Below are 23687 nucleotides of genomic sequence, written 5' to 3' on the forward strand. Positions count from 1 at the left end.
CCGTGTTTGTATGCGGCTTTATTAACTCAGTGATATATATTTTTTTTTACATTGTTTTCAAACTGATATGTGACTCATATTAATGCCAAAATAACATGCAAATCAGGCAAGCCCCCCCCTAAAAAAATTACAAAATATATATATTATTATTTTTGGTATTTCTATTTAGATAAAAATGTGGGGAGCCCCACCTGCCCTGAATGACGGGTCGCCACTGCATGGCTCCCCCAGTGATTTTACCCATGTGCCTCTACTGAACACCTGGTTACGTCACTAAGTTGTGTGGCAGCGAATCACACACACAGTCTGACTAAGAGACTGCTGACACACACACGCACTGCAGCCCCCCCTCCCCCCCCCCCAGCTGCAAAAAGAGAGAGCGAACGAGAGAGAGCAGAGCAGCGAACACACACATGCAGCCAGACCAGCCGAGCAGGAAAATGAGGGATGGACGCACTTCCATTCGCGCTCCGGAATAACGGATTAGCAAGTGACATCGCAGAACAGACGGTGATTATTAAACTATTACAAATCCATTAAAACAGGCAGTATTACACACCACTCTCTTTAATAGGAAGCGGAGGAATCACTTCCTGGAATTTCACCATCCAGCAGTTTGGAAACTATAAACGAACAATGCATTCTGCCGCCGACAACTAACTTAAAATGAAGACATACCGAGGCAGTAACAGAAAAGAGTATCAGAGACTCTCTTTTATCAAATCTTTCTCTTCTCTCTCTTCTCTCCTTTCAGGAGAACCTGATAAGCCTCAGCGATTCTCACCACGCGACCAGCGCGTCCGTCAGTAGGGTCACCTTCGTAATTAACACGGGCGTCTTGTGGACGTGCGTGTGAGTGAGCTAGAGACCGTTATCCATTTGGAGCGAGAGAAGAAGAGAGTCTGGATATAACCACTATCCAACCCTCCAGACAGCAGCAGAAGCCGCAACCGGAGTCGGTCCTCCAGAGTAGCCGTCTAGCCGCACCCCCAGTCCCGCAGCCCCATGCAGGATGCCCGGAGGGGAGCGCTGGTCCTGGGGTGTCCTCCTGGTCCTACTCAGCCCGAGTTCATGACGCCCTGGGCTGCTTCATCATGCGTCTCCTACCCGCTCCAAGCGCTCAATCTCTCCGGCTACTCTTTCTCTTTATCTTCGTGATGGGGGTGGCCCCTTCCCCGGCTCTTACAGCAGGCTGCCCTGACAGGTGTGTGTGTGACGACCAGCTGGTGGTCCAGTGTGCCGGGCAGGAGCTCACCCTCTTCCCCATCGACCTCCCTCTAGCTACCCGCCAACTCATCATCTCCAACAACCGCATCAGAGAACTTCCAGCATTGCAACTGAACTACCTGTCTGATCTAGTATACCTGGACGTCAGCAACAACACCCTGATGGAGATCTCTGAGTCCACCTTCGGGAATCTCCGGAAGCTGGCCTACCTTGACCTGTCCTTCAATACACTGACCCAGATCGAGGACCGGACGTTTGGACCGTTGTCTAGCCTTGTGATGCTACGGCTAACAGACAACCCGGGGCTAAGTGAGATCCACCCGGACGCATTCTCAGAGAACGTGGCTCTGCAGGTGCTGGATGTGAGCAGGAACAACCTGACGACGCTGAACATCAGCTCTCTGATTGCCCTGCCCTCTCTGCGCTCCATGGGGCTCAGTGGAAACCCCTGGAGGTGTGACTGCGAGACGGAGGACCTCTGCCTCTGGGTCCAAATAGAAGGATTCAAGTTCCAAGGTGAGAATGGGGATGGAGAGGTCAGGGGGGCTTTGTGTGTGTGAGCGTCTGTGAACCACTGTACAGAAAGCAGGATTCAAGTTTGGGGATTTAAGTGGTTCTGTTTGTTTATAGAATATGGGTGACCTGTGCCAGTGTCTTGCTCATGTGCTCCTATAAATGTCACTTTATTAGCCTACTGTCTTTAATTCAGCTGCAATAAATGTCTAGCTTGACAGATGTTCAGAGAAAGTGCAGTCCTAACACTCAGGTGGTGTAGATGGATAGTTATTAGACCTATAGCTTAGACTGTTGACCTGCACCGTGTGTTTTGTTGTTGTACCATTCTGGTGAGTAAACAGGCAGTTGTCCTCTGCTGGGACGTAGAGCCAGAGATGCTCCAAGGTCTTATCACTGCTTATCATCACATCAACACATTTAGCTAATTTGATGGTGGGCGCTCAGTCAATAGTCCCTGACTGACAGCCCGCTTGGGAACGCCAGCACTGTTTTCACAACACACACACACAGAGTCAGAGCTAGAGCCTGAGCCAGGGTGAATAATGTCACAGGAGCACAGGGACCCCGATAATGGATTGGAAGTCTCAATGATCAGAGGACTTCCACACCCCATACACAGACTCTCACTCGCTCACTCTCCCACTTTACTCTATCACTCCCTCCCTCTCTCTCTCCTCTCTCCCTCCTCTCTTTCCTCTCCCCCTCCCTCTCTCGCTCCCTCACTCTCCTCTCTCTATTTCTCACACCCTCCTCTCTCCCTCTCCTCCCCAGTCTTTCCCTCTCTCCCTAACCTCCACCTGTCCTTCACATCACACCAATGACTCTCCCAAAACTCTGCAGATATGCAGATGTTTTCATTCTCAATGTCTATTGAATTTCCACACTATCTATGCCAAGAGCAGGACTGAGAGGAAGCCTACAACGACATCATCGCTTCTCCTCTCAGAATAGGAGCCTACTGATTTAGGTATACTAAAGAGAATAGAACATGTATAATAGCCCTACTCACTGGAGGATAGTAGTCTAATTACTGGCACACAGATCAGTGGAGCATCCCACCATTCATCTACTTTGTGAGAATACCACTGTAGCCTTCATGAAGAGCGTTGAGCATTTTGGTACAGGGGCTTGTCGGTGTTCCAGGTTCAAGCCTGGCTGTACATCTGAGAGGCCAGGGTAGAGGTACTGACTACGTCCACTATCAGTGTCAGCGCAACTCTCTATCTGTATCTGTGCCATTGGTCCTCTCCTCCACATCTCTCATCACTCCTCCTCTCTCGTCGTTCTTCTTTGACCATTCACCCTCCATGCAGCTGCATCAGGTCCTGGTTACAGGGAGTTACTAGTACTTTGAACTTGATCAGACACCATGCAGAGAAAGAAGGGATGAGATATTGTTTTTATGTACAGTAATGTTGAGATGAAGCATCTCTCTGTTCTCTCTCTCCCGTAGTATGGGATTACGTGGATGTCTATTGATATTGCAGCCATATCCATGTACACTAACCAGAGTGACAGTCAGAGGAGAGGGAATGGGGTCAGAAGAAGAGGGTGCGTGTGTGTGTTTGTTAGGGGTTGGTGTATGCGACTGTGTGTCTTCATTGTTTAATCTACCGCTTCACCCTCCCGGATCCGGGATCCTCCTCATCATTGTTTAAGATGTCTCATGTTATGACTGCAGGGCTGAGAGTGTAATGTAAAGAGATTCCTGGTGTCTTTAGCTCATCCTGTGAGTGTGTGTGTGTTCCACCTGGGCTCCCCATCTTCTAGCACGATTAATCAGAGCCCATTCAGAATTTGTCCCTTCCCTCTCCTCCCCTCCCCCTTATCTCACTACTGTATGCTATGAAAGGGATTCATCACGCTAGCATAGCAGATGTGAAGTAGCTAGCCAATTGTGCAGTGACGTCATCTTCCCTGAGACCTGAAGCCTCGGCCAACCAAGAACATGGTTAGCACGCTGCTTGCGGTGCGATGTGGATCACGTTGCGGATTGGCCGTACAGGGATAGACTCGTGTTACACTTGCTGAAAGTAGAAGGCTCCCCTACAAACTATTTAGTGTGTGTTAGCGTGCATGCGTGCATGTGCGCGCACGTTTGTTCTTTGGTGGAAAAAGTACCCAATTGTCATACTTGAGTAAAAGTAAAGATACCTTAATTAATAGAAAATTACTCAAGTAAAAGTGAAAGTCACCCAGAAAAAAACGACTTGAGTAAAAGTCTAAAAGTATTTGGTTTTAAATATACTTAAGTATAGAAAGTAAATGTAACTGCAAAAATATACTTTAGTATCAAAAGTAAAAGTATAAATCATTTCATATTCCTATAAATAGTAAAGTAAAGTACAGATACCCCCAAAAATGACTATAGCAGTACTTGAAAGTATTTTTACTTACTTTACCCCACTGCGTGTGTGTAAAGAATGTGTACCCTGTGTCAGTGTTAACATGTATTGACAAAACCAGCCAACAAAGTCACAGAGTGCCGATGGGGAGAGAGAGAGACCGTAAATCCATTCATTATGATCAGCAGTCAATGATACCTTGAACAACTACATACATTATTAACCAGATGGAACAATCTTTGGATTCCCTGCACTTTTCAATATTTTATTCTTTAGAGTCTAAGACGTTGGTTGCTAAGCTGACATATGAAATTGTTTAAGATGGTCATACTATGGATCATTTAGCTAATTGGTTTGGAATTTTAGGACCCTTTTAGGTATAAAAAAAATATATATCGATTTTGGTCTTTACTACTAAAGCCCATAGAAACGCATTGAATAACGGCAGGTAGCCTGGCGGGTAGGAGCGTTGGGCCAGTAACTGAAACGTTGCTGGATCGAATCCCCGAGCTGACAAGGTAAAAATCTGTCATACTGCCCCTGAGCAAGGCAGTTAACCCACTGTTCCCCAGGCGCCGAAGACGTGGATGTGGATTAAGGCAGCCTCCCGCACCGCTCTGATTCAGAGGGGTTGTTTTAAATACGGAAGACACATTTCTGTTGAATGCATTCAATTGTACAACTGACTAGATATCCCATTTCCCCTAACACATTCATTAATGGCAAAAAGGACAGTTAGAAAATAAATCATAAGAATTAAGGTATTTTAAGCATCTGTCCTAAATCTTGGAGATATAAAACAACTTAGGAAATATATATACACTACCGTTCAAAAGTTTGGGGTCACTTAGAAATGTCCTTGTTTTTGAAAGAAAACCTTCTTTTTTTCTCCATTAAAATAACATCAAATTGATCAGAAATACACTGTAGACATTGTTAATGTTGTAAATGACTACTGCAGCTGGAAATGCCAGTTGTAGTCCTCAACTGGCAGCTTCATTAAATAGTACCCGAAAACACCAGTCTCAACATCAACAGTGAAGAGGTGACTCCGGGATGCTGGCTTTCTAGGCAGAGTTGCAAAGAAAAAGCCATATCTCAGACTGGCCAATAAAAATAAAAGATTAAGATGGGCAAAAGAACACAGACACTGGACAGAGGAACTCTGCCTGTGTAACGGATGTGAAATGGCTATCTAGTTAGCGGTGGTGCGCGCTAATAGCATTTCAATCGGTGACGTCACTTGCTCTGAAAACTATCTTCATACTTCCATTCGTTTTTTTTTTACCGATACTGGTTACTTTCAGACGATACTGGTTACTTTCAGACGAGTCTCGTGACACTTGTGGGGGTCGTAGAGCAAAACGGATACACCATTTTCGTGAGTGTCTCCCCTTTACATACAGTGGTCATAATAGTTCTAGGTCAAACCGTTCAGACGTTTTTGTGAGAAGACCGATTTTGGGGGATGTCTCATGGTCTTACAAACACCGTTCTAGCTCTGTCACCTTTCACCGCAGATGCGGAAGTGCGACACTTTAATGTAACTTAGAATGATGCACCGGTGCGTCAATCGGCTCTAGGGGGTTGGTTGCTATGTGTGTTGAATATGGCATTATTGTGTGTGTTTGCTCTAACATTCTAAAAGCAGGGCAGGGTCGAAGGTTAACTGTGTAACGCAAGTGTATAAGACAGAGGCATGGGTGTGTGTGTGAGAGAGACTGAGAGAGATGAACAATGAAATAGAAAATGATAGACAGATATAGAGATGAGACAGAGAAAGTGAAGACAGATCGAGAGAACAAACAAGAAAGGGAGAGTAAGAGAGCTGTTGCTATCTGACCTTCACTTTCTCCTCATCCTTCAACGGAGGAAGGAGGGATCACCGTGAAAGGATGGCGGGAAAGATGAGGCATTGAAATTATGGTGATCTGATTAATACCATAGTGGAGAGTAGAGAGTGTGACGGTGCGCTTGTGTCGGTGTGTGTGTGTCTTTGTGTCTCTGTGTGTGTGTGTGTGCGCGCGCGCGTTAAGGAATTATTCAGCCTAGTTGATGTGATGAAGAAAGGTCAACTATTCTTAGTCAACCTCTCTCTCTCTCTCTCTCTGCCAGATATAGCTGTCTTTCTTCATACATCTAAAGAGAGATGCAGATTTTTTTTTTTACCAAACAATAGAAGTGCTTGAAGTGGAATGAAAAAGTGGGCGGGACTCATTTAAATAATATTTTAATCATGTTTTACAGCCGGTATTCTATAAGAGTTGCTACTGGTGAGCACCAGTCCGATTCAACAACTGGGGTTGACAGAAATGTTGTTTTTAGCCATTTTGCTAAAAGAAGAGCTGTCTTCTTACTTCAGTTCAGCTACATGACATTTGTTTGGAGGTCAAAAGGGCCTTTTCTCAGAATAAGCCATCAAGAGCATAACCACATCAGTGGCTCTCTCACACACATGCAGTAGTACACAAACACACACAAACAAGCGTTCATGCACGAGCACACAGTACAGCTACTCACACACATCCATCCATAATTCTAAGCAATTTGTTCTGCATCGATGAGGTTGGGAGGAAAGATTAAAAACAGAAAGATAAAAGTAGAATCCTCCTCCTCCATAGAATTACCATATGTACACACGGTCATAATTAGGGTGTTATAAATAGCTGTGTTTACAGTCGGAGCAGGAGTCTGCCTTCCAGGTTAATACCTCACAACCCATATCAGCTCTCTCTCTCTATCTGTGTGTGTGTGTGTGTGTGTGTGTGTGTGGTGTGTGTGTGTGTGTGTGTGTGTGTGGTACTTGAGTACGCTATGAAGTGGTGGGACTTACTCTGTTATCTGACTTCATTGCTGCTTTCTCTGAGTCGGGACAGATGAGGGAGAGAGTGTCAGTGATTATGTTTCAGGAACGTCATTTTTCCAGCACTCCAGTGAAATGTAAATGGTCTTGTATTTAGCTCTGCTGTGTGTAATAATTCATCTGGAATGCAGCCGGTGCAGCCCAGCTCTGCTATCACACAGCAGCTCTAGGTGTTCAAGCCAATGTGTGCATACTGTGTGTGTGCCCACAAACATGATTTATGCTTGTATGTTAGTGTTTGTGTGTGTGTTACTAGCTTGCTTGCTTATTTGTATGATGAGTGTGTCTGTCCACACATAGAGGCTCTTTGGTTTTACTGCTCAGTGAGTGTCCGTTCGGTTGGTCTAGTCCAACCGAACCGCTGCGACTGGCACTGCTCACTCTGTCAAGGTCACACACACAGTATTGGAAGGAGATCATGGTTAACCATCTAAAACTGCTAAAACGAGTGTGTGCGTGTGTGTGTGTGTGTGTGTGTGATCCTGAGTCATAGTTGCTTCAGTGTAGACTCAGCAGTATTGACATTACTCTACTCTGCAGCATACACACCCATTTAGCTTTTAGCATACTGTAGTCTGCTACTATACTCAGATGTCCCAGGTTCCAAACCGGCCGTCAGAACTGGAAAAAGGTGGCACACTGACATTCAATTGTATTTCATAAGAGGTGCTGGTACTAAAGCAGTAGGCTATTCGAGGTTATTGTTCTCAACAGCAATCAGCACCAACCCACTCTAACATTAATGGTCAGACAGTCCAGTGTTGACAGTACTTAGACAACAGAACCAATTACCCTTTCTAACTCACCAGTAGACCACGATATGCTGGTTGTGACTTTAACTGTTGTTAACTTGGGGTCAGACTTCAGGTTGGGGGTCAGAGGTCAGGGATCAAGGTAATCTGAGACAGTATGAGAGGTGATCAGTCTTGTTATTTTCCTATTATGTATTGAGCCAAGCAGTATTGAGCCTGTAGTATTAGTATGGGACTTCAGCTTGTAGGTTTATTCAGGGTCATGTTATGTAACCTTATGCATCTCTCCCTATTAGTCCAGTTACTGCTGATGCTGCTCTGTACTGTGGAGCCAGGAGTTCATTTAACAAGCATGTTAATGACTACTTTACCCTAGATTAGGGAGGGAGGGGGGGGGGGGGGGTGGCGGGGGGAGCGAGAGCGTGCATGCGTGCATGAATCAGGATAATAACCTTGTTTGCTATGTTTTGAAGATAAATTATTGCTCCAAAATTCAAACAATATGACCTCATTACCAGTTCAACACAAACAGACTGTCTGTTGCACTGAACACGAGCCACTCTCAGATGGAGGTCAGCAGCAAGGTATCAACCCAGGGAAATAGAAAACAAAGATCAGCACTGCTCTTATTTCTCCTACTATTTACTGACCTGCTCCCTGGACACACACACATGCAAACACACGCTTGCACGCACATATTCACACACACACACACACACACACACACACACACACACACACACACACACACACACACACACACACACACACACACACACACACACACACACACACACACACAGAGCCCTGGGACTAAATCAGATCCTCAAAAGGTTCTACAGCTGCACCATCAAGAGCATCCTGACTGGTTGCATCACTGCCTGGAATGGCAACTGCTCGGCCTCCGACCGCAAGACACTGCAGAAGGTAGTGTGTACGGCCCAGTACATCACTGGGGACAAGCTTTCTTCCATCCAGGACCTCTATACCAGGCAGTGTCAGAGGAAGGCCCTAAAAAGTGTCAAAGACTCCAGCCACCCTAATCATAGACTGTTCTCTCTGCTACCGCACTGCCAGCAGTACCGGAGCGCCAAGTCTAGGTCCAAGAGGCTTCTAAACAGCTTCTAAACCCAAGCCATAAGACTACTGGACATCTAATCAAATGGCTACCCAGACTATTTGCATTGCCCCCCTCTTTTATTATGTTGCTACTCTCTTATTATCTATGCATAAGTCACTTTAATAACTCTACCCACATGTACATATTACCTCAATTACCTTACCGGTGCCCCCGCACATTGACTCTGTACCGGTACCCCCTGTATATAGTCTCGCTATTGTTATTTTACTGCTGCTCTTTAATTATTTTTTACTTTATGTCTTTTTTTTGTTGGTATTGTTGGTTAGGGCTTGTGAGTAAGCATTTCACTAAGGTTATAGTTGGCGCATTTGACAAATAAAATTTTATTTGACTGGTCATTTGAAAGTGGCATACTTCACAGGGCCAGTATAGTATGACAGTGACACTACTGTCCCGTGGTTAATAGTAATAATAGCCATTCCATCAAACATTCCAAGAACATTAGCTACGATTCCCATTAAGTTCTAGATAGATAAAACCCTAACATTAGAATGATAACATCCCATCTTTTTTTATGTTTAGAATGAAATATCCTTGGAATGTTCTCCAAACATTCACAAAAACGTTGTGCACAACTGTAACAACCACCGCAGAACATTCCCCAAAAGTTCTCATTAGGTTTCCAGGTAATGTAATAAAACAATGTACCACTAATGTTTTCCCAGCAAACGAAAATTGTTTCTGTGAAAGTTCCCACAACATCCAGTCTTGCTGATTTATAATACAATGCTTGTATAAGACTTTCACCCGATGTTGCAAGAACGTTCCCGGAACACATTTTGGCTGTACATTAAAGGTTCCCAGAATGTTTAATTAGGTTGTGGGAACAGTCTGGTGGAAACATTGTGGGGACATCGTAAAAGATGTGGTCCCAAAACACAAAAAAACTGTCCAGTTGTGTGGATGATTATCCAGTTGAATGTAACTAAATGTAATCTACGTAATCCCCAAAAGTAATTATTTATCATGAGAGGGTCATACACAATAACTAGTAATGCTGAAAGGAAGGTTACAATCTCACCTTTCTGGTAAAAATAGTAAAAAATTTGTCACGGCCGTCGTTGAAGGAAGACCAAAGTGCAGCGTGGTGAGCATACATATTCCTTTTATTTTAGAAATGAACACCAACAAAACAACAAACGAAGAAAACAATCGTGAAGCTTACAGGGCTAAGTGCCACTAACAAAGATAACTACCCACCCCCAAAGGAGGGAAAAAGGGATACCTAAGTATGGTTCCCAATCAGAGACAACGATAGACAGCTGTCCCTGATTGAGAACCATACCCGGCCAAAACATAGAAATAAAGAAACATAGAATGCCCACCCCAAATCACACCCTGACCAAACCAAATAGAGACATAAAAAGGCTCTAAGGTCAGGGCGTGACAAAATTGCTGAGGTGTAGTCACTTTTGAGGACACAATCTCAAGTATGCAGTAGAAATATATTTTATGATGTATTTCCTAGTCAACAAAACTGTATGAAATGACTTAAATGCTTTCTAAATATAGTATATTCAAGTTATTCAAATTATAAAATGACTAACTATAAGATTTCACCTTCCTTATAAACTCAGCAAAAAAGACACGTCCCTTTTTCAGGACCCTGTCTTTCAAAGATAATTCGTAAAAATCAAAATAACTTCACAGATCTTCATTGTAAAGGGTTTAAACACTGTTTCCCATGCTTGTTCCATGAACCATAAACAATTAATGGACATGCACCTGTGGAACGGTCGTTAAGACACTAACAGCTTACAGACGGTAGGCAATTAAGGTCACAGTTATGAAAACGTAGGACACTAAAGAAGCCTTTCCACTGACTCTGAAAAATACCAAAAGAAAGATGCCCAGGGTCCCTGCTCATCTGCGTGAACGTGCCTTGGGCATGCTGCAAGGAGGCATGAGGCCTGTAGATGTGGCCAGGGCAATAAATTGCAATGTCCGTACTGTGAGACGCCTAAGACAGCGCCACAGGGATACAGGATGGACAGCTGATCGTCCTCGCAGTGGCAGACCACGTGTAACAACACCTGCACAGGATCGGTACATCCGAACATGACACCTGCGGGACAGGTACAGGATGGCAACAACAACTGCCTGAGTTACACTATGAACGCACAATCCCTCCATCAGTGCTCAGACTGTCCGCAATAGGCTGAGAGAGGCTGGACTGAGGGCTTGTAGGCCTGTTGTAAGGCAGGTCCTCACCAGACATCACTGGCAACAACGTCGCCTATGGGCACAAACCCACCGTCGCTGGACCAGACAGGACTGGCAAAAAGTGCTCTTCACTGACGAGTTGCGGTTTTGTCTCACCAGGGGTGATGGTCGGATTCGCGTTTATCGTCGAAGGAATGAGAGTTACACCGAGGTCTGTACTCTGGAGAAGGATCGAGGTGGAGGGTCCGACATGGTCTGGGGCGGTGTGTCACAGTATCATCGGACTGAGCTTGTTGTCATTGCAGGCAATCTCAACGCTGTGTTACATGGAAGACATCCTCCTCCCTCAGGTGGTACCCTTCCTGCAGGCTCATCCTGACATGACCCTCCAGCATGACAATGCCACCAGCCATACTGCTCATTCTGTGCGTGATTTCCTGCAAGACAGAAATGTCAGTGTTCTGCCATGGCCAGCGAAGAGCCCGGATCTCAATCCCATTGAGCACGTCTGGGACCTGTTGGATCGGAGGGTGAGGGCTAGGGTCATTCCCCCCCAGAAATGTATGGGAACTTGCAGGTGCCTTGGTGGAAGAGTGGGGTAACATCTCACAGCAAATCTGGTGCAGTCCATGAGGAGGAGATGCACTGCAGTACTTAATGCAGCTGGTGGCCACACCAGACACATTATTCCATTTCTGTTAGTCACATGTCTGTGGAACTTGTTCAGTTTCTCAGTTGTTGAATGTTATGTTCATACAAATATTTACACGTTAAGTTTGCTGAAATAAACGCAGTTGACAGTGAGTATGTTTATGTTTTTGCTGAGTATATTTGTATGTTTATGGTTAGAGAAAATGTGCATATTTGCTAAAGATCTCTCTTGATCAAAATGGCTGCCCCATTGCTGTAAACGTCTCAGAGCTATAGCTTGGCTTCCTGAAATCATTAGGAACTCGCCTTTCATCTCATATTAATATTGTCCGTCTATGACTAACAGAAAGTGTTTTTATCACGCGGAGCGGAACAGGTGAACCCGAGAGCAGACTCAGACGAGGAGACTGGGATGAGGTAACCAAGGTATTTCTTGAAACATGGGGGGAAGATTGAGTGCAGGCCAGGGGAAGCTCGGGCGGGTTGCTGGAAACCAGGTGTGGAGGCTGGGGCCCGAGGTGTTGGGACAAGTCCGGAGGGGAATCCAAGGGAGCGTAGAGTGGGTAATCCAGGACAGAGTAGCAGGACTGACGAGAAGTCGGACTGGAGACAGGGTCCAGAGTCAGAGCGGGCAGAACTGTAATGGACAGGAAAACAGCATCCGGCAAGGGAAAACAGGGGAAAAAGGCTACAAACATGGACTGACTGGGCAGAGATTACGATCTGGCAGTGTGGAAGAGGCAGAACTGAGTATTTATATTGGTCTTGATTATGGAACAGGTTGCAGCTGGTTGGGATCTGCTCTGACTCCAGCACACCTGTCTCCGCCCACACAATCAGACACACACACAGAGAGAGATGGAGAGAGAACTGGGGGAGTGGCGGCAGGTCAAGGAGACACCAGATGAGCACTAGAGGGCGTGGCAGGAGCAGATGTGACAGTTTTTTTGTTTAAAATCTATGAATTATTTTAGATGAATGGCTATAAATTGATCTCTGAATGTGCTACCGTGATGACACCACTCGCTGCGCTACAATGTAAGGATTGCAGGCATGTGTTTTGTCAGTGGCTGTGACGTAGGGTTCAGCCAGGAGTTGGACAGTCGGAAGAACAAATTAAATGGTCGGAGGGACATCTCAGCTTCAAGTAGTTTCAGATTTCACATCCTACATCACACAGGCTCAGCAAATATACTACTGTGTCAATGGGAACCAGGGCTATCGCTTAATGCAAGCCATTTCAATCTGTGGTGTCCACAGGTCAATTTATATGCGAAAATATCGGTCGGAACCGGTACCAGAACCACGCAGGTCCACTAAACAGGGGAATTTAAACAATGTTTCTGCCTCCCAAGTGATGCAGCGGTCTAAGGCACTGCAGTGCTTGAGGCATCACTACAGATCCGGGTTTGATCCCGGGCCGTGTCGCAGCCAGCCGTGACCGGGCGACGCACAATTGGCTCAGCGTCGTCCGAGTTATGGGTGAGTTTGGATATCACTAAACTGGGGAAAAAAATGCCTAATTTTTTTTTTAAATAAAAAATATATATACAATACCGGTCAAAGGTTTGCGCTGAAAATAACAGGTGTAGACCAACAATGCAGTTTTAAGAAAATACCTACAGAAAAAGTAAGAGAAGAATAACAAATAATTAAAGAGCAGCAGCAAATAACAATAGCAGGGCTACATACAGGGGGTACCGGAACAGAGTCAATGTGCGGGGGCACCGGTGTCGAGGTAATATGTACATGCAGGTAGAGGTATTAAAGTGACTATGCATAGATAATCACAGAGAGTAGCAGCAGCGTAGAGGGGGGGGGGGGGGCAATGCAAATAGTCTGGGTAGCCATTTGATTAGCTGTTCAGGAGTCTTATGGCTTGGGGGTAGAAGCTGTTTAGAAGCCCCTTGGAACAAGACTTGGTGCTCCGGTACCGCTTACCATGCGGTAGCAGAGAGAACAGTCTATGACTAGGGTAGCTGGAGTCTTTGACAATTTTAAGGTCCTTCCTCTGACACCGCCTGATATAGAGGTCCTGGATGGCAGGAAGCTTGGCCCCGGTGATGTACTGGGCCGTGTACAGTCATGGCCAAAAGTTTTGAGAATGACACAAATATTAATTTTCACAAAGTCTGCTGCCCCAGTTTGTATAATGGCAATTTGCATATACTCCAGAATGTTATGAAGAGTGATCAGATGAATTGCAATTAATTGCCAAGTCCCTCTTTGCCATGCAAATGAACTGAATCCCCCAAAAACATTTCCACTGCATTTCAGCCCTGCCACAAAAGGACCAGCTGACATCATGTCAGTGATTCTCTCGTTAACACAGGTGTGAGTGTTGATGAGGACAAGGCTGGAGATCACTCTGTCATGCTGATTGAGTTCGAATAACAGACTGGAAGCTTCAAAAGGAGGGTGGTGCTTGGAATCATTTTTCTTCCTCTGTCAACCATGGTTACCTGCAAGGAAACACGTGCCGTCATCATTGCTTTGCACAAAAAGGGCTTCACAGGCAAGGATATTGTTGCCAGTAAGATTGCACCTAAATCAACCATTTATCGAGTCATCAAGAACTTCAAGGAGAGTGGTTCAATTGTTGTGAAGAAGGCTTCAGGGCGCTAAAGAAAGTTCAGCAAGCGTCAGGACCGTCTCCTAAAGTTGATTCAGCTGCGGGATCGGGGCACCACCAGTACAGAGCTTGCTCAAGAATGGCAGCAGGCAGGTGTGAGTGCATCTGCACGCACAGTGAGGCGAAAACTTTTGGAGGATGGCCTGGTATCAAGAAGGGCAGCAAAGAAGCCATTTCTCTCCAGGAAAAACATCTGGGACAGACTGATATTCTGCATTAGGTACAGGGATTAGACTGCTGAGGACTGGGGTAAAGTCATTTTCTCTGATGAATCCCCTTTCCGATTGTTTGGGGCATCCGGGAAAAAGCTTGTCCGGAGAAGACAAGGTGAGCGCTACCATCAGTCCTGTGTCATGCCAACAGTAAAGCATCCTGAGACCATTCATGTGTGAGGTTGCTTCTCAGCCAAGGGAGTGGGCTCACTCACAATTTTGCCTAAGAACACAGCCATGAATATAGAATGGTACCAACACATCCTCCGAGAGCAACTTCTCCCAACCGTCTAGGAACAGTTTGGTGACGAACAATGCCTTTTCCAGCATGATGGAGCACCTTGCCATAAGGAAAAAGTGATAACTAAGTGCCTCGGGGAACAAAACATTGATATTTTGGGTCCATGGCCAGGAAACTCCCCAGACCTTAGACCCATTGAGAACTTGTGGTCAATCCTCAAGAGGCGGGTGGACAAACAAAAACCCACAAACTCCAAGCATTGATTATGCAAGAATGGGCTGCCATCAGTTAGGATGTGGCCCAGAATTTAATTGACAGCATGCCAGGGCAGATTGCAGAGGTCTTGAAAAAGAAGGGTCAACACTGCAAATATTGACTCTTTGCATCAACTTCATGTAATTGTCAATAAAAGCCTTTGACACTTATGAAATCCTTGTAATTATATTTTAGTATTCCATAGTAACATCTGATGAAAATATCTAAAGACACTGAAGCAGCAAACTTTGTGGAAATTAATATTTGTGTCATTCTCAGTTATTCAGTCAACTTTTTGCCACAACTGTACACCTACTCATTCAAGGGTTTTTCTTTATTTTTTTAAAATTTTCTACTAGAATAATAGTGAAGACATCAAAACTATGAAATAACACATGTGGAATCATGTAGTAACTAAAAGAAGCATATAAATGAGATTCTTCAAATAGCCACACATTCCTTTGATGTTGCAAGAATATTGACAGAACTGAGTTCAAAGGTTCCCAGAACATTTAATTAGGTTGTGGGAACAATGTGGGTACATTACAAGAGAGAGGTTCCCAAAACACAAAATATGCTCAGTTGTGATAACATTAATACAGTGTTTAATTTAGGTTGCATAGGACATTCCTATAATGTTGTAAGAATGTTGACAGAACACCTGGTCTAAGTTCTTTAAAGGTTCCCAGAACATTTCATTAAGTTATGGGAGTTGTCTTGGTTGTTGCAAGAATATTCTTGTGATATTCATAAAGGTTGCACTGAACATTCCCACAATGTTGCCCAATGTTCTGATGACGTTCATAGCATATTTGTTTTATGTTCAACATAAGATTCCATTGATGTTCACACAATATACGTTTTACCTCGTCTTAGAGGTCCTCGGAACATTTAAAGAAAGTTTCAAAAGTGTTATTGAAGTTTTACCTACTAATACCACAATATTCTCAGCATGCAAATTTGTAGCTCGTTAAAGCAAATTGGAATACATCCCTAATATGTGTCTCGCCACATTGAACTGCAATTCACATTTGAGGACTGTATTGTAGGCCCACTACAAGGTGTTATAGACACAGCATTTTCAATTCATTTACAGTACATTTTGAACAGCATTTAATCATACAAACACAACCATACATTTTTTTATACAGTTGAAGTCGGAAGTTTACATACACCTTAACCAAATACATTAAACTCAGTTTTTCACAATTCCTGACATTTAATCCTTGTAAAAATTCCCTGTCGTAGGATCACCACTTTATTTTAAGAATGTGAAATGTCAGAATAATAGAGAGAATGATTTATTTCAGCTTTTATGTCTTTCATCACATTCCCAGTGGGTCAGAAGTTTACATACACTCAATTAGTATTTGGTAGCATTGCCTTTAAATTGTTTAACTTGGGTCAAACGCTTCAAGTAGCCTTCCACAAGCTTCCCACAATAAGTTGGGTGAATTTTGTCCCATTCCTCCTGACAGCTGATGTAACAGAGTCAGGTTTGTAGGCCTCCTTGCATGCACATGCTTTTTCAGTTCAGCCCACAAATTTTCTATTGGATTGAGGTCAGGGCTTTGTGATGGTCACTCTAAAGAGTTTGTTGTCCTTAAGCCATTTTGCCACAACTTTGGAAGTATGATTGGGGTCATTGTCCATTTGGAAGACCCATTTGCGACCAAGCTTTAACTTCCTGACTGATATCTGGAGATGTTGCTTCAATATATCAACATCATTTTCCTGCCTCATGATGCCATCTATTTTGTGAAGTGCACCAGTCCCTCCTGCACCAAAGCACTCCCACAACATTATGCTGCCACTCTCGTGCTTCACGGTTGGGATGGTGTTCTTCGGCTTGCAAGCCTCCCCCCTTTTCCTCCAAACATAACAATGGTCAATATGGCCAAACAGTAATATTTTTGTTTCATCAGACCAGAGGACATTTCTCCAAAAAGTACGATCTTTGTGCAGTTGCAAACCGTAGTCTGGCTTTTTTATGGCGGTTTTGGAGCAGTGGCTTCTTCCTTGCTGAGCGGCCTTTCAGGTTATGTTGATATAGGACTCGTTTTACTGTGGAAAAATATACTTTTGTACCTGTTTCCTCTAGCATCTTCACAAGATCATTTGCTGTTGTTCTGGGATTGATTTGCACTTTTCGCACCAAAGTACGTTCATCTCTAGGAGACAGAACGCGTCTCCTTCCTGAGCGGTATGACGGCTGCGTGGTCCCATGGTGTTTATACTTGTGTACTATTGTTCGTACAGATGAACGTGGTACCTTCAGGCATTTGGAAATTGCTCCCAAGGATGAACCAGACTTGTGGAGATCTCCCCCCAAAAATCTGAGGTCTTGGCTGATTTCTTTTGATTTTCCCATGATGTCAAGCAGAGGCACTGAGTTTGAAGTTAGGCCGTGAAATACATCCACAAGTACACCTCAAATTGACTCAAATTATGTCAATTAGCCTATCAGAAGCTTCTAAAGCCATGACATCATTTTCTGGAATTTTCCAAGCTGTTTAAAGGCACAGTCAACTTAGTGTGTGTAAACTTCTGACCCACTGGAATTGTGATACAGTGAATTATAAGTTAAATAATCTGTCTGTAAACAATTGTTGGAAAAATGACTTGTGTCATGCGCAAAGTAGATGTCCTAACCGACTTGCCAAAACTATAGTTTAACAAGAAATTTGTGGAGTGGTTGAAAAATGAGTTTTAATGACTCCAACCTAAGTGTATGTAAACTTCCGACTTCAACTGTATGTTGACAACCTGCAATGCCTGGTTCTCAAGCCAGGTTTTTTGTACTCTGCACCACCAGGAAAGCTCTACTATTGTTTTCAGTATATAGCCATGGCAGTATGTTCAATCAGGAATTCATTGTTTCTATTTTAGCCTAAGACATTACTAACCCAGGGAAATACTGCTAACTGGGTTATTCACCATCCCTTTATATGCTGCATACTTCTGGGCACATATTTACAAGGTATCCAAGACGCTGAGTGCTGATCTAGGGTCACTTTTGATTTTCAGATCATAAAAAATAAGACAGGGGGGGGGGGGGCATATCAAACGTCTCAAAGTAGGGATTATATCGGGTGCATAAAAAAGTGGAACAGTCCATATTTACAAAGTTTTATTTTTTTTATGTTAGTCTAAATTCTGCATGCTATTTGGTTAACAACACTGAACAAAAATATAAACGCAACATGTAAAGTGTTGGTCCCATGTTTCATGAGCTGAAATAAAAGATCCCAGAAATGTTCCATATGCACAAAAAGCTTATTTCTCTCAAATGTTGTGCACATTTTACATCCCTGTTCGTGAGCATTTCACCTTTACCAAGATAATCCATCCACCTGACAGGTGTGGCATATCAAGAAGCTGATTAAACAGCATGATTATTACACAGGTGCACCTTGTGCTGGGGACAGTAAAAGGCCAATCTTAAATGTGCAGTTTTGTAACACAACACAATACCACAAATGTCTCAAGTTTTGAGGGAGAGTGCAATTGGCATGCTGACTGCAGGAATGTCCACCAGTGCTGTTGCCAAGTAATTTTATGTTAATTTCTCTACCATAAGCCACCTCCAACGTCATTTTAGAGAATTTTTCAGTACGTCCAACCGGCCTCACAACCGCAGACAAAGTGTATGGCATCGTGGGCGAGCGGTTTGCTGATGTCAGCGTTGTGAACAGAGTGCCCCATGCTGGCAGTCGGGTTATGGTATTGGCAGGCATAAGCTATGGACAATGACACAATTGCATTTTATCGATGGCAATTTTGAATGCACAAAAATACCGTGACAAGATCCTGAGGCCCAACAGATGCATTTCCAGTCATGTGAAATCCACAGATTAGTGCCTAATGAATTTATTTCAATTGACTGATTTCCTCATGTGAACAATAACTCAGTAAAATGGAAGAAATTATTGAATGTTGCGTTTATATTTTTGTTCAGTATATTTTTTTTATATATTTAAAAAAAAAAATGTTACCCCCTTTTCTCCCCAATTTCGTGGTATCCAATTGTTAGCAATTACTATCGTGTCTCATTGCAACAACTCCCGTACGGGCTCGGGAGAGACGAAGGTCAAAAGCCATGCGTCCTCCGAAACACAACCCAACCAAGCCGCACTGCTTCTTAACACAGCGCGCCTCCAACCCGGAAGCCAGCCGCACCAATGTGTCGGAGGAAACACGATGCACCTGGCTGCCTTGGTTAGCGCGCACTGCGCCCGGCCCACCACAGGAGTCGCTGGTGCGCGATGAGACAAGGATATCCCTACCGGCCAAACCCTCCCTAACCCGGACGACGCTAGGCCAATTGTGCGTCGCCCCACGGACCTCCCGGTCGCGACAGAGCCTGGGCGCGAACTCAGAGTCTCTGGTGGCACAGCTAGCGCTGCGATGCAGTGCCCTAGACCACTGCGCCACCCGGGAGGCCCTGTTCAGTATATTTTACCAACTATTTAGCAGTCTTATGGCTTGGGGGTAGAAGCTGTTCAGGGTCCTGTTGGTTCCAGACTTGGTGCATTGGTTCCGCTTGCCGTGCTGTAGCAGAGAGAACAGTCTATGACTTGGGTGGCTGGAGTCTCTGACAATTTTTAGGGCCTTCCTCTGACACTGCCTGGTATAGAGATCCTTGATGGCAGGGAGCTCGGCCGCAGTGATGTACTGGGCCATATGTATTATCCTCTGTTGCGCCTTGCGGTTGGATGCCAAGCAGTTGCCATACAAAGCAGGGATGCAGCCTGTCAAGATGCTCTCAATGGTGCATTTTCTTGCTCTCTTCACAACTGTGTTGGTGTGTGTGGACCGTGATAGATCCTTAGTGATGTGGACACCGAGGAACTTGAAGCCTCAACCCGCTTGACCCTCCGTCATGGGTGAACATGGAGTACATGAGGGGACTAAGCACTCATCCCTGAGGGGCCCCCGTGTTGAGGGTCAGCGTGGCGATGTGCTGTTGCCTACCCTAACCCCCTGGGGGCAGTCCGTCAGGAAGTCCCGAATCCAGTTGGTAGAGGGAGGTATTCAGTCCCAGGGTCCTTAGCTTAGTGATGAGCTTAGAGGGTACTATGGTGTTGATCAATGAGCTATAGTCAATGAACAGCTTTCTCACATAGGTGTTCCTCTTGTCCAGGTGGGAAAGTGCAGTGTGGAGTACAATAGAGATTGCGTCATCTGTCGATCTGTTGGGGCAGTATACGAATTGGAGTGAGTCCCGGGTGTCTGGCTGCAGAGCCGAAGATTGCATGTTCCATCCCACATATTCTTTAACCATGTTTATTTTTTTACTTTATACGTTGACAATCTGCACTTGTGAATTCTAAAACATATGGTTGTGTTTGTAATGTTACATGCTGTTCAAATGTCCTATGAATGAACTTAAAATGCTATGTGTCTATATCACCTACAATACAGTCCTCAAATGTCAATTGCCAATAATCTGGAGAGAAACATTGGGAATGTATTCCAAACTGCTTTAAGGAGCTACACATTTGCATGCTGAGAATGTTGTGGTAATATTAGGTCAAACTTACAGTGCATTCGGAAACTATTCAGACCCAGTCCCCTTTTCTACCTTTTGTTACGATACAGCCTTATTCTAAAATTGATTCAATTATATTCTTTCCTTATCAATTTAAACACCATGCCCCATAATGACAAAGCGAAACGGGTTTGAGACATTTTTGCAAATTTATAAAAAAGAATAAACCTTATTTACATAAGTATTCAGACCCTTTATTCAGTACTTCTGAATACTTTCCAAATGCACTGTAAATATAACATTTTCTAAATGTTGTTGAAATGTCCTGTGAGTCTCCAAGACAACTGAAAATGTATATTGCGTGAACATCAATGGAATATTGTGTTTAACCTAAAGCAAATATGCTATGAATGTCATAAAAACGGACTTATTTGGAAATTGTGCTACATTGGGGGAATGTTCTGTAACATCCCAGACAACTCCCATAACTTAACTCAATATTCTGGGAACCTTAAAGAACTTAGACCAGGTGTTATTTAAAAAAATATATTTTTTATTTCATATTTTATAAACAATACAAAACATATACATACAAACGACAATATCAACTCCATCTCACCTGCCCAGACCCACTAGCACACCCCCCCCCCCCCCCCCCCCATCTCCAGCTCCCACATCACTTTCCACCACATGGCCTGAAACGGCACCATTTGTTTCTCTCCATAGCACAAGGACTTGAAATATTGTAATAATAAATCATTAGATTTTTCCATTGTGTTAATGATGGCAGATTGATTAATTTCCACATTTTTAATATACGTTTTTTCCAGATGAGTGAAGAGGAGAATCATCCAACCCATCGGGTACATTATGTCTGATGTATAATACATTCTATACATTAGTTTATACTGGACTAAGCTTACATTTTCGTTAACTATAATTTCGTTAGTTATGCTGCAACTTTCCCTCCATCTTGTGCCAACAAAACGTATACATACAAACGACAATATCAACTCCATCTCACCTGCCCAGACCATCAATGGAAGTCTTTGTTCCAATAGTAAATATTTTTTTCTAAGAGATTGTCAGTTGGATAGGCTCTCTGCAAGGTTTTGTATATCTTCCCTATCATATGAACATCCTTGTCTGACTCAAATAGGATTTCCTCAAGGTTGCTCTGATGTCCAAAAGATTTCAAATCAAAATGTCATGATATGGAACTTTTAAGTTGCATATATTTGAGACTATCTACATTGGTCAGTCCAAAATTACTTTTTAATTCTGTCATAGAAATAAATGTATTTCCTGTTACCAAGTCATTTATGGTTTCTATGCCTTTACTTTTCCATGTGGACCAATTTATAGGTGAATTCTGAAAGCTATCCAATGATTGTTCCATAAAGTTGTTTTTTTTTGGAAACGATTTTGGATCTTGTAGAATACGTTTCATTTTCTTCCATATTGTTATAGTGAAATGTGTTCTAGGAACATTCTTGTAACATCAGGTGAATGTTTTTTGCACCCTAAAATAAACATTGTAGAATAATCTGCACAACTGAACAGTTTGTGTGTTTTGGGAACATACGGTATCCTTTGCAATGTCCCCCTAATGAAACATTCTGGGAGCCTTTAAAGATCAGATTAAATGGGTTCTATGAATGTTCTTGCAACATCAGCACCACTAAACAGTTTTTGTCTTATGAGAACATTTTCTGAGACCTAACGAATGTTCTAAGAACTTTCACAGAACCAATGATGGTTTGCTAGATGAGTCATGTTAATAATGATACTACAGGGCTGAGGGGACAGGTGGCTCCTCCTGGATTGTACAGGTAAAACATGTAGATTGGTGTACAATTCAATCTTTGGATAAGAGTTACTAATACAGTTTTTCTCAGTCGCTTTGGTGCATTTTTCACATCATCCCTAACATGTGCAAAATAATAAGTGCATTTCTCAGAATAATTTGTACAAACTGCAATATACAATAGATATGTTTCTAAAGCTAGTCTGTCACTAAAAATCCTTTGTACATCTCTCAAAAGTAAATATTCATGCCAATGATCATGTCAGTGTCATCAGAATGATAAGTCATTGAGTCATTGTTCACGAACAAGGTCGTCAAAATGTTTAGGCATGTTGTCAATGTAACTGTGTACTTTGACAGTATTACCTGATGTAAACTTAGGCTACAGTTTGGATGACAGTTACTGTATTGAAAATGCACAAGGCTGCACTTCTATGGCATATCAATTTCAACAGTACTATTTACATATTACTGTATGTGGGTTATTGATTGAAAGAGACTGGACAACCCAAGGGGCACAAAGGGAAAAAAAACTAAATTAGAAAGAAACACAGGAAACCACCCCTAAGGCACAACTTTGCCCGCAGCACTGTTGTCCTGTCTCTACACATCCAGACGTCCCTGTCTGTCGGCCCACATATTCTCATCCACATCACACCGGATATTTTCCCTTCCAATGTAACGTGGAAAGAATCTTTTGGAATGCCTTATCCATCCTCTGCAGGCGTCTACTGTGATGTCCTCACATGCTGCATCCATTGCAGCCAGTAGGGTCGTATGTGTGTGTGGCTGACGATCGTACACCTTCCACCTCCATGCTGAAAATAACTCCTCAATTGGGTTAAGGAATGGTGAATAAGGTGGGAGGAATTCTATGAGCATCCTCGGGTGGGTCACAAACCATTGCCTTATGATGTTTGATCGATGGAAACTCACATTATCACAAATGACCACATACTTTGGCAAATCCTCTCTAAACAGACCCCTCTCATCATCAGGGATGAGAGCCCTGTAGAGAGGCTCTAAAAAGTTGAGTAGATGCTGGGTGTTGTATGGCCCTATAAGGGGGATATGGGTTAGGACACCATGCTCTGAAATAGCAGCATACATGCTGATATTTCCTCCCCGTTGGCCTGGCAAATCCACAGTAGCTCTGTGACCGATGATATTCCGACCCCACCTTCTGCATTTGGTCAGGTTGAAGCCAGCCTCATCCACGTATACAAAGTTGTGAGAGGGTTCACTTGATTCCAACTCCATTATACGCTATATCCCAGAACACACAGTTGAATTTGTTTTGGTAAGGAAGAGTGACATAAAATGTACATATATTGCATGTTCCTTCCACAGCAATGTAAATGTGTGCAGTTTATGCTTACTGTACTATGTAT

At 43.5% G+C, this 23687-nt stretch overlaps 1 protein-coding gene across 1 annotated transcript in view; it reads left to right on the forward strand.

Moving 5' to 3' along the window:
* Window positions 1–1157: 1157 nt before the first annotated feature.
* The window catches only part of LOC120054265 (leucine-rich repeat-containing protein 52-like), a 30151-nt gene continuing 7621 nt past the window's right edge, over window positions 1158–23687 (forward strand). The window contains exon 1 of the mRNA XM_039001688.1: window positions 1158–1743. Within this exon, the coding sequence (XP_038857616.1) occupies window positions 1158–1743 (586 nt within the window). The remainder of the gene's footprint in view (window positions 1744–23687) is intronic.

Source organism: Salvelinus namaycush, chromosome 10 (assembly GCF_016432855.1).
Source record: "Salvelinus namaycush isolate Seneca chromosome 10, SaNama_1.0, whole genome shotgun sequence".
Taxonomy (NCBI): Eukaryota; Metazoa; Chordata; class Actinopteri; order Salmoniformes; family Salmonidae; genus Salvelinus; species Salvelinus namaycush.